Source organism: Microtus pennsylvanicus, chromosome 3, assembly GCF_037038515.1.
Source record: "Microtus pennsylvanicus isolate mMicPen1 chromosome 3, mMicPen1.hap1, whole genome shotgun sequence".
Classification (NCBI taxonomy): domain Eukaryota; kingdom Metazoa; phylum Chordata; class Mammalia; order Rodentia; family Cricetidae; genus Microtus; species Microtus pennsylvanicus.
The window spans coordinates 105,814,521-105,826,679 of NC_134581.1; the positions used below are offsets into that span (position 1 = coordinate 105,814,521).

Sequence of the window (12,159 nt, forward strand, 5' to 3'; positions counted from 1 at the left end):
GGGTAGAATTAAGCCTTTATTTAATGTAAAACCAAAGGACATAAGACAACTCTGGGTTTATTTCTACTTTTTAGACCCTTATTTTGCTATAGTGATGATTATTGTACTCCTTATCACGCCACCCAAGCACAGTTCTTTATGGAAGCCATCCCTGCTTTCTGCTCCCTGGGGAAGACCTTAGCATTCTCATGCCATTGCCTTTTCTATGCAGCATTAAAGCCATAGTGTCAGGCGCTTGGCTCTGTCTCTAGATGGTGCCTGAGGTTTCGGGCTGGTGAGAAGATGGGGAGAATTGAGTCCCATGGGATTTGTAGGAGAGGCTGGGATTGAATACAACAGTTGGCCACATCAGTGACCACCCTCGGCATCACCTCTAACCTTATCCCAATGCTCAACCTAACCGCAGTGTCTTCTGTGTAGTAGCGTTCAGTGCATATTAATCTGGTTTTCTGGTTGGATGAATGAACACCAAGCATATCAGGAACTGATTGACAACTGGATATATCACCAAAGCCTTAGTTCTAAGAATTGCTGATCATTACAGAACCCCGAAGCAGTGAGTGTGTATAAGGGAACTTCAGTGCTTGCTCTAGACATACTGAGAGAACCAAACTCTTGTGTGCCCATGAGGACCACTGGGTTTCTGGTATTAATCATGTTTCACCATAAGCATAAGAGTATCCTATAATAACCAAATTAATTGTTCGTGAGAGTTCTGGGGTAGAGTACCAGAGCCCTTACCTGTCTGTGCTGTTGAGCGACTTGATATCCCAGGCCTGCGATGGGCTGAGGCTGCATTTTCTGAAGCATAATCTTTTGCTGAAGTGGCAGGGGTGACCTTAGCAAAGACTGGCTTGATAAAGGTTGGGTGGGTTGGGATGGTGGCTGCGGCGGCTGCTGCTGCGGCTGAGGCTGCTGAGCTGCCATCGAGCCTTGCTGTTGGTGCTGCTGCTGCTGCTGCTGCTGCTGCTGCTGCTGCTGCTGCTGCTGAGCTACCAATGAACTCTGTGGTTGTTGCTGCTGTTGTTGAGCTGCCAGCGAGCCTTGCTGTTGCTGTTGTTGCTGCTGCTGCGGCTGCTGCTGCGTGTAGTGCAGGAGAGAAGGCTTGCTCTGGGAAGGCAAAAGAGAAGGCATCTGCTGGTTTGCTTGGTCTGAGTTAAAATGGAATAGAGGCTTGGTGTTGCCATGTCGGGGCTCCAAGGTTGAGTGCGGGTTGTTAATAAAACTTCGACTGAGATCCTGAGTCTTTTGCTGCAGAAGCACATCCAGGTGTCCAGCCTGGGCTGAGGGGCTAGCCTTGTACGCATAGCTGGTCACTGCTTTGGACTGGTTGTTGCTGCTGGCTACTCCAGGCATAGATGACCCCTGTGGGTTGAATGGCTGTTGGCCAAAGGAAGAACTGGGGATGTTTTCCTGCACAAATGTCCCTGGGGATGGCCCAGCAGAGGAGGGTAGGGCTGGCCAGCTGGGAGGAGTCTGCTGCTGTTGCTGCTGCTGCTGCATCCGTGCATGCTGCTGGCGATTTGCAGCTATCTGCTTGAGCTGCTGGGCATGGGACACTTCTTGCCAGCTCGGCAGGGCCCTATTTGTTCCTGTTGCTGTCTGAGGCTGAGGCTGACTCTGGGGGATTGTGGGGATTGGGGATGAAGTAGAGAGAGCAGAGTTGGCCAAGGAGAATGTAGGGCCAGCTGATGGGGGCCTTAGCTGGGGAGAGCCTGAGGTGCCCTGGGTCAAACCAGGTGAATATTCGCTTTTGATAATCATCTTCTCCATTGGCAGGGAAGGTCTAGGTGTACTCCTCTGGCTCTGCTGACCCAAGTCAATGCTGAATGGGTCGTCCTGCTTAATTGTGGCATTGATCATGTTCTCCAGTTCCAGGTCACTCATGGGAGGCACTGATATGTTGGTCAGCTCATTGAACAGTTCCTGCAGTTCGGGGTCCATCAGTTGCTCTCCAGGGTCATCTCCAAACTGACTCTCCTGCGTCATTTGGTCGTTCGCATGTTTACTGCAAGACACGGTCTCCCCAGGCTCTTTCTTCACCTCCTTTAAGCCCATGTTAAACATGGCGTTGCTAGGAGAGTGCCCAGGAGGGGGCGCAGCGTTAGTCTTTCTCAGGGGTGCTTGGCTCATGGTCAAGGGTCCTGGCATCATATGACTTTGTCCATTATTTACCGGGAGGGTCCCCTGACCTGTGGAAAGGTTCTCCCCAACCCTGATCCTTTTGATATCGAGGAACGAGTTGTTGACAAAGCCATTGGGCCTCTTACTGTTGGCAGGAGACAGGTTGATTATTTGTTTTCTTTTCAAGGAGCCCTGGAGCTGAAAGACAGAAAGGACATAAAATAGACATGTTTAAGATTTCATTCAATTTTACCAAGTGCAATGCTATACTTTATTTTTAAAAAAACATTACTTTCCAGCTTCTATGCTCAATATTTAAACTTTTAACTAAAAAAAAAAAAACCCTTTATTTTGGTTTTTAGAAGCAGGATCTCATTTATTCCAGGTTGGTCTCAAATCTGCTATTGTAGCTGAGGCTGCCCTTGAACTTCTGATCTTCCTGCTTTGGCCTTGCAAATGGCTGGGATTACAGGTGTGCACCGCCATACCCAGCTTTTGTGGTGCTGGGTATGAAACCTGTGGTTTTATGAATATTAGGCAAACACTTTACTGCCTGAGTTGTAGTTCCTGCCTATATAAATTCAAATATTTGTTCCCCAAGGAGACTTGGTCTGAAACACAATGGGATACACAGAAGAAAATGAAAGTAGTTTAGAGGTCCCCAAAATCCCCATGATTGACACACAGGTTAATAGGAGAAAGGATTCTTCTGTCACATGAGGACTTCTTCCCAGTATCTAAGCATGCTTTCTTCTTTTACTGGAATCAAGAGAAATATCTCTCCCACATGCACAGCTACCCTAGGCAGCTATATACTCTAAGCACTCACACTTTGACCAACTTGGGAAATACCAACCAGTTTAAGAAAGTACAAAATTTCTAGCTTTGTTTTATATTCCCCCAAGTTCAACCTTACCCTGTTCGCTATCTTCTAAGTAAGGTAGAATATTCCTCAGGCCCAAGGAGACTTCCTGAAAAGCATTCATTGTTTTTCTTTCTCTAATCCCATGACTTTGCATTTAGGGCTGTATTGGGCTACTGGACAAGAAGAGTTATCGTCTGGACTCAGCCTGTGGCCACACCCATGCTGTTCCCAGATCCTCCTTCCTCACTGTGACCTAGGATGTCTGGGTGCTCACACCCTGGGCCCCTTCATGCTGGAAGGGGCAATGCCACATGGAGATGCATTTATTAAACGAGACTTTTTTTTCTTCTGCTGCTGTGTTAGTCAGTGTTCTTCAGCCGTGAAGAGACACCACAGCAACTACAACTCCTATGAAAGAAAGCATTTATTTGGGGGCTTGCTGACACTTTCAGAGGGGTTAGTATATTGTCATCATGGTGGGGAGCCAGCAGGCGTGGTAGTAGAGCAGTAGCTGAGAGCTTGGCATCCTTCTCTGTAGGCAGTGGGAAGAGAGCGAGTGACACGGGACCTCGCATGGACTTTAGAAACCTCAAAGACCACTCCTAGTGACACACCTCCTCCAACAAGGCCATGCCTCCCAATTCTTCCGGAACAGCTCCACTAACTGGGGACCAAGCATTCAAGCGTGTAAGTCTATGTGGGGCAACCTCATTCAGACACCACAGCCACTAAACCTTGCAGCAAAAGCAAGGTATTGAGAAGCAATATTGCAAATGCGTTATAAGAAAAGGTACTGGGGGCAGACCAAATCACGCTTACTTCCAATGTTGTAACCATGCAACTCGCTTGTCTGAGTCTCAGTTTTCCATACCTAAAAACATTTTCATAGGAAGGATCTAGATAAGTTACGTAAAAATTGGCACAGTGCTCACTGTAGTAATTTCATAAACTATAGCTTATAGGAAAAGGTATCGGCTCACTGTGTTGTACGTGTCTCCCCACAGTAACATGTCTGTGCAGTCATAATGCCTAATCATTATGACTTTCCCGGTGAACAGACTGAAGGCTGGGACCCTCACATCCATGGAACAAGGTTGGAGGACCATGGAGCCATACCAATAAATGTTTTATACCAATAAAGCATTGTCACTGGTTTCCTGAACAAACAACTGGTTTGTCTCTAAAACAAGAGCCGTACCCACCACAGTGTGGCTCCCATGACGCTGCTCACACACCTAAATTATTTAATGTGTGCTCAGGATAACTGCAGAGAAGCCGAAGTTAAAATGCTTTTCAGAAAGTTATACCACTTTTCTCCCTTCCCTTCTTGTTTATAGACACCCCCTTGCCCTCTTGAAGACTTCGGAATTAAGCCAAGGAAATTCACAGAACTATATACCCCTTATGTGCCAGGGGTTTTAAACATGATGGCTTTATTCTGGGCATCTGTCTGACTGAACATTAGATATACATTAGGTGTGTGTTATAGATAAGAAAACTAAGGCTCATGGGGATAAATTCACTCTTCCAGGTCACAGAACTAGTAAGTGGTAGGTCTGCTTGGGTCTACAGCCCATCATTTCCATCCTGTTATATTTCAGAAAGCTGGTCTAGGCTCAAGGCTCACGTGGCAGGATGGGGGTCACAGGTAGTGAGTACAGAGCCACCTTAGAATGTAGGTAAAATGGGGCCTAATTGGGGATGGGCGGGAGGGAGAACAGGACTGATCAGTCATTCCTGTGAACTGTGAACTGTGTCCCTTGCACCGGGCTCATCAAGGCCTGCTCCAGGTGATCCTGTGCATTGCCTGGCTTGTCGCTGACTGCTAACGGGAAAGCAACTTGACCCATGCTGGGCCAACCTGATCGTCCATTATGACTGTAGACTTGGGGACGGTGAGGCCAGATCCACTAGTCGGGCGGGAAGCTGTTGCAGAGGCACGGTGGAAGTCCGCCCTAGAGCATGGAAGCAGAGTGGAGAGGGTCTCTGCATCTTTGAGACACTGTGGCATCTTTAGAGGGTCTTCCTGTCTGCTCAAGTTAGTATGAGTGAGGCTACTGCTACTAGCCAAGTGCTCTAACCCTGTCCTATCAGGGATGAGCAAACTGAAGCCAAGGGCAGGGCTTCCCCAGCCTTTTCTGCTGTCTGTCTTCTTTTTTCACACAACAATGGGAGCCAGCCCCAAGTTAAGCAGAAGCCCAAGGCAGCCAGCATCTAGGGTAGAGAAGCGGCCAGCGGGCCGAGAGAGTCAGCCATGTTGCTCGTGTTTCATATCAGAATGAACAGCATTTGAAGAGTCTTTTATCCAGTAAGGAACAATAGAATCCATTCTTTTTCCAGGTTTGCGTTTTCACCTTTGATTTATTTTCTATTACTTTGAAAAAAACAAAAAACCCTGAAAACTTGTTCTGCCAGATTCTTCTCTTTGCACTCCCCGCCCCCAGCTGCGCACACTGCAGGATGCGGCCTGCCCTCTCTCTGTGGGCTACCAGGAGCACAGAAGTAAGCTATCCAGGAGGAGCTATCTGGTTCTTTCTGGAAGTAGCTGCAGCAAGGGTCATTTATTCAGGCTGCCTGCACCAGACATTGAGCTAAGCAAGCTCTTCACCCGGGTAAATGGTCCTTACAGCTTTCAGATTCTTCAAAGTAACTCTTTGAAGGGTTCTTTCGGTACTTTACCCTTCCCCTGCGTTTTCTAGATAAGAAAGGTAAGAACAAGAACTGAGTACCATTTCTAGATGGCACACGGCCTAGTCAGCAACGAAACTAGGAAGCCAATCAAGTGCTTCCAGGGCAGACCTGGCTCTCAGACGTAAATGTCACCCACATCCACTGAAGGGCCAGGCACCGACAGCTGGTTCTGAAATGGAGTCACTGTTCTACAGAAGACTCCCTTCGCAAACAGAATACACCGATGCCGCAAAGCAGTGAGCCATCACAGGCCAACCTGGCCCCAGCACTCTGCCTCTTGATCGTTGACATACACCCAGTTCTCTTTCAGCTTTTATAGCATCTCATCTAAATTGCTCTGGATGCAGCGGTGAGGCAGTCAAGAAGAAAGAGCACTAGGAAGATGGACACCACGGCCAGGGCATGGGTAAGGACATCCAGGACCCCTGTGATGGATGTCAGGGAGGGAATGGTGACATTGGTTTGAGGTTGATAGAGAAATCTCTTGATGTCAGCCTGAAGTTCCAGTGTAAGAGAGAAGTGAGACAAGAGGTCACTCCATCAGTAAAGAAGATGTGTTAAGTACACAGAGAGAGCTCCGAGCCACCTCTTATCATATCGCTCTGGGTTTCCAGGAGATGCTGCAGCTGACCAGGCTGGAGACAGAAGACACCGCCCTCCAACCCCTGAAGCACCTGCTCCTTTACTCTTCCTTACTATGTAAGAACCAAAGAGCGTCTTGAATTTTTCACGAGAAACCCAAATTACTGTGCTGATTTGTGAGGTTCTGTACTGAACGCACACCCTAGCTGGTCAGCCGGAGGGCTTCCCTGGGATGCGGCCTTCTGCAGTAAGTCTGGTTTACATTCCTCAGGGAATCCCGACTTCTGCAGAAATTCAGCATCCCGCTGCTCTTCACCCCAGTCTTTGCTCAGTCTTCCCTCTGAACCCCTTTGTCTTTTGAGACAGCCGGTCTCTGCTGGGGTGGGCACAAGCGTGCTTAGGCTAGGCAGAGTCTACCAACAGTGACCTGTCTTCCGGGGCTGGGGTAGAAGCACAGAGGGCACATGTGGAAGACTGTGACCCATCGGTAAACAGCGCTGTTCGAAACAGCTGTGCTTCTCGTCTCCAAAGGCCTTGAAACATAAACTTCCTGGAGGGCTTTGAAAGCACCATGGTTGCACAATCCTCTGGTTTCTGTTTCTTCCCCTGCCCCCATCCTGTCCCACAAACTAAATGCACCCTTTGTCTCCATTGCTGCCCTAGAAATAAGGAATGTACCTCACAAAGGTAACAATTCAGCCCATAGGCCACAGTCTCCTCCCTGCTTCCCCCCAAGTAGATTCCTGTCCCTCTCAATCAGGCAAACATGCAGGAACCAAATCTGTAGCTACCTGGAGATGTGTGTGTGTGTGTGTGCGCACACTTGCCTGGATCCCACCATATGTGAGTTTTCTTCACAGTCCATTAGAGATGCGATTGATGCTAGAAATTAGAGATGATCCAGACAGAGGCCAACCCAAAAGGTCACGTGTGACTTCTTACTGGTCCTTATAGGTATGTTTGGGGTCTTGGAATAAATCCTTTGAGCTCATTACAACTCTAGAAAGTGAGAGTAATTCCTCCCTGGTTCTCACTTCCCCTTAGAAGGGTCACTTCCAAGTCTATCATCAACCATCAAAATCATTGAAAGAGTGAAGAAACTGGAGATGTGAGACCTTTTCCAAAGACATTAAAAAGCTTCCTTTCAGCTGGATGGTGGTGGCACACACCTCTAATCTCTGTACTCTGGAGGCAGAGGTAGGCGGAGCTCTGTGAGGTCAAGGCCAGCCTGGTCTACAGAGTGAGCTCCAGGATAGCCAGAGGTGTTATACAGAGAAACCCTGTCTCAAAAACAACAAAACAAAACAGCTCCCTCTCTGTTTTGGCACTGTAGAAGTCTGGACTTCTCTGTGGCTAAGTGTTGCTGGATCGAATATGTCTGAGCTGATTGTACGCTCTCTAAGTATGGGCCTTGGCTCCTCTTTCCTGAGCACGGAGCTGCCATGATGCTTGCTGTGCCCGAACTGCTTCCTGAAATAGTTGAAGTGTTTGTCTCAGTCCCCAGGACACAGGATCCTTTTAGCCACTCAGCAGCCGAACAAGAGCAAAAGGTCTGTAGCTTGTGGGGCGCTCTGCCATGCTGACGCTCAGCCCACTGGAGTTGGTGTGATCATGTCTTCATATGAATGTAAAGCCCTGAGAACCACAGCCATGAAGAAGCCAAACAGCAGCAACGTGAAGCAAAACTGCAGGAGGCAGGAACACGGTGACAGACTCACCGTGCCCCATTAGACGGTCCCAGACTGGTGTGCAAGGCTCATCTGACTGATTCCATGCTGGGTGGAAATGCTGGAGCTGCAGAGCAACAGGGCACACTTCCGCTGTGAATTTTAGGCAGTTGTGCACTCCTTTAAGAAAAATTGTGGGGCCTTTGTTGGTTGGGGGCTCTGCCGTGGGTAGACCGGGTGAGGACATATACTACATGTGTCTGAAAATTCTGTCCATAGCTTTGCTCCACATGACTCAGACTCTGACAGACTTCATCACTTCAACACAACAGCCATTCTTCATAAAATCCAAGATAAAGTTGAAAATTCTTTGTTTATTCTTAAGATATGATTTCAGTATATACATACATGTATACATATTTATGCATGTATGCGTATATATGTAGAAATATCATAACGAAACTATTTTGTATCCTAACTTTAAGATTAATTTTAAGAAATTCAAAGTAGGTATCTTTCCTATGTAGACAACTACACTAAATAATGTCATTCCCAATTCATTCCATGATAATGATGTCCTTAATCATCCCCAATTGTCCCTATAATCATCACAAGGACCTACAGGAGCCTTTCAGAGATGGGCCGGCAGTGTCAAACACAGAAAAGAACATAATATTCTATAAAATCCTGAAGAAAAAAAAGAATAACTACTTTGTACATGAAATACTTTATCCATGACTCACTTTTTGCCCAAAATATATCGAAGTGGATCCAAAGTAAATGCTATGTCTGAAATGCTGGCTCTGCTCCTACTGCTCGAAATGTCCCTCTCAGCAGAATGCGCAGCGCATTAAACATCATCAATCAAGAGGCTTCTCTCTCCCACTTCACTTGGAGGGTCCAGCTCCAGAGATCCCTGGAAGGCTAGCTCACAGTCTCTCGCTTTCCCCGTATTCTTTGGCTCTGCTTTGATGATTTTAGCACTTTCTGTCTTGTATTGTTCTTGGCAACTGGTTCGGGTATGTGAGTTTTTCACTTAACTACGATTTCAAAAGTCAACAGAAGAGCAGCTTCTCATGGCCTCAAAGCCCATCCCATCTGTAGCCCAGGGAAATGCTCATGGACTGCCTGGTGATTTGTCTGATTAGGCAGCCAGTGGTCTGGGCACTTGACTAGTCAGCGTGGGCCACCTATGTCTCTCTGTTCTCTGCCTGTGCTCACCAAGGAAACCTGCTTCTTGTAAGCCTCGCTGACTGATACCATTGCTTGTCCAGGTGGAGAGCTGTTGTCTGCTGGGTCAGAGAGCATCCACATTGTCTGTTCATCGTTTGGGGCTGTAGTATGGCTACTGTCGTGTTCCATCTGCTCACAAAGCAAAGTCAAAGCCTCCTGCAGCTTCATGACAGCCTTCATTACCTTGAGAGGCTCAGGGGACTTAGATAGGTATCAGAAGTCCCTTCCCTTCCCAGCCTCTGGTTCTAAGCCACTCTTCTCCGTTTTCAGATGCTCTTTGCTTTCAGTGCATTCTGAACTCTGACCTTCTGGCTCACCTCTTCTGTACCTGTGTTGTCCACGCAGCAACAAATAGTGTGTCCTATTCAGACCCAACATACCCAACCGCAACCATATTCTTTTTCTCCTCCCCCACCTTGTTCTTCTCCCCTCCCCTTTTCCTCTCCTGTTGTCTCTCCCTTTCCCTTCTCTTTCCTCTCTCTCTCTCTCTCTCTCTCTCTCTCTCTCTCTCTCTCTCTCTCTCTCTCTCATTCCAAAACAATTATTGCATTGCAGGAACCTGGCGTATGGCTCCTTCCCTCTGGTGTGCACAGCCTTCCAGGGCTCTGTGCTCTTGCCATGGACCCCTCTAGCTCTCTCTTTCCTTTCCTCTCCTCCGAGGGTGGATCCAGTGGAGGTCTTTCTCATGATCTCCCCATCTGAAGATTGTTACTCCTGCCTGTCTGCAATTACTTGGCTATTTCCTTGACAATACTTACAATTTTAAATAACTTTATTAATTAGCTTCCATTTTTAAAGTTTGTCTCCCACGTTATAAAATAACTTGTAGGGAAAGACTAAAAGGCCATGTTGTCTTTTTTAAACCACTGCATATTATCTTTAACATGACTTAAGTAAATCTGAGAACAAGAAGAGTGTTTAAAGCAAACAAAGATGTTTCTAAGAGGCTTTGAGATGCTGATGGATGTTCTGGTGGTGGAAGGTGTTTTCTTTTTTGTTTCTTCTAATTGTCAAGATTTTCTATTTTTCCATATTGACACATATTACCTATAAAACAGATTGGCATGGGCTGCCCCTAATTATCTCTTCCCTTGCTAACCACATCCCCACATTCCTGAGGAAAAGGTGCTAATCTAGACCATTTCATTGAAGCAGCCCCAGTAGACAGTGCCAAGGTGTACTGTGGGCTCAGATCGAATGTTTTAACTACTCCTCTAGCAATGGATGATGGAAACAAGGCTCCCCCTGCCCTAGAGTTGTGAATATTTGAAATGAGAGCCTTGGCTGCTCTGGTGGTTTTGAAGAATGGTCCCCAAAGGCTCATATATTTGAATACTTAGTCACAAGGGGGTAGATTAGGAGGTGTGACCTTGTTGGAGGAAGTGTTCACTGCTTTGAGATTTCAAAAGCTCGTGCCTACAGATCAGGACGTAGCTGTTAGCAGCTTTTCCAGCACCGCAGCTAACTGCTACCATACTCCCTGCCATGATGATAATGGACTAAGCCCCTGAAACTGTGAGAAAGGCCCAATTAAATGCTTTCCTTTCTAAGAGTTGCTATGGCTGGGGTGTCTCTTCAGAGCACTGAAACGGTGACTAAGACAGCTGGTCTCCAGACTAAGGCCTTCTTCAGTGACACACAGGAAGCATGCCTCATCTGCAGGATGTAGAAGAACGGAACTAACCCAGCAGGAGAGGCAGGAGGAGAGAGCCGACTGTGGCCTGGAGAGTTTTATGGCTTCCGATGTTTAGGGGGTTCACCGCCATCCCCTACTATTTACTCTTTAGTACTTGTCACATACACACCTTTACCTTTCGTCCCCAGAGCCACTTCAAGAAGGGCTCCTGCTCTTTGCCACACACTATTCATAACTCTAACAGGGATTCAAACAAGCCAACAAGTACTTTGAAATTAAAATTTTTATAGTATAAACAAAAACTAAAAAACTAAACACACGCATTTATTTTGGTTTCTTTTTTATCTTTTCAATTTATCCCCACTCTTCCACAGCTTTTATGAAGGAAGGACCTTCTTAATCAAGAATGAGATCAGTTCAGCACAATAGAGATTGAACAGGGCCCTCTGCTGTCTCCACATCTCTACACGGTATTCATGGGAGGTCCTGAGATAAATCTCCACCCATTCTCCCCTCAGAGCAGCAGAACAATCTGGAAATGAAACTTCTGTGGGAATCATGTTTGGACAACTAAGGACTGCCACGGGCGAGCTGGTTTGTGTGCAATCACCTGGATACAGAGGCAGGATGAGACCTTTTAAGACGTCCCTGCCGGGTCAGGCTCATCTTTACCTCAATCTCATAGGAAAACTAAGACGTGCTTAGAAGGTAGGTTGGCAAAGTCCCTGAAAGCACCAAACACTGCCTTTGATGTCCTTGGCATTGATGTCATCATCTTTTGAAAGTTTGGAAGAAATACTTTTTTTCTAGCAACCGTCTCCAGGTTCAGTGTAGAGTGTTGATGTGTTTCCTCTTTTCTGAATGCCAGTGTGAGGAACTGTGGCGTCCACACAGACAGAAGCTCTGCAGAGAACCACAGCTCTCTTTCACACCAAAGGCACACCAGAGTGGAGACAGACTAATTGGCTCTATGAAACATGAAGAGGTTTGCAAAGGTATTTTGTTATATTTGAAACAAACAAAGATCCCAAATCTGTACTTCAGACAATTAAGACCTTCTACACCAGAAAATGAGACCTATGAGCAGATAGAAAATTCCCCCTTGTTTTCTGAGAAATGAAAAGTTTTTCTACTTAAACTCTATAGTTGCCATGCACTTATGGGAAGTGTTTCTTGATGATTTAAGTGACAATCAGTGAGAGACGGCGAAGCCCCAACATTGCCTGCACTAGAAGTATTCTTTGGAGCACTGTCTTATGGCAACATGCTAAGCTGCTCAGTCTGGTGATTACAGGGTGGAGGTGATTGCTCTAGCTGACAAATTCTACTTCTTCACATGTGGCCAGCTTCTTTGAAGAGGA

The 12,159-nt window shown here is 46.7% G+C and overlaps 1 protein-coding gene across 1 annotated transcript in view; it reads right to left on the bottom strand.

Annotated features, from left to right (window-relative positions):
* Maml2 (mastermind like transcriptional coactivator 2) overlaps nucleotides 1-12,159 on the bottom strand; it is a 325,655-nt gene that overhangs the window by 94,207 nt on the left and 219,289 nt on the right. Inside the window, exon 2 of the mRNA XM_075966824.1 lies at nucleotides 742-2,322. Coding sequence (XP_075822939.1) covers nucleotides 742-2,322 — 1,581 coding nt within the window. The remainder of the gene's footprint in view (nucleotides 1-741; nucleotides 2,323-12,159) is intronic.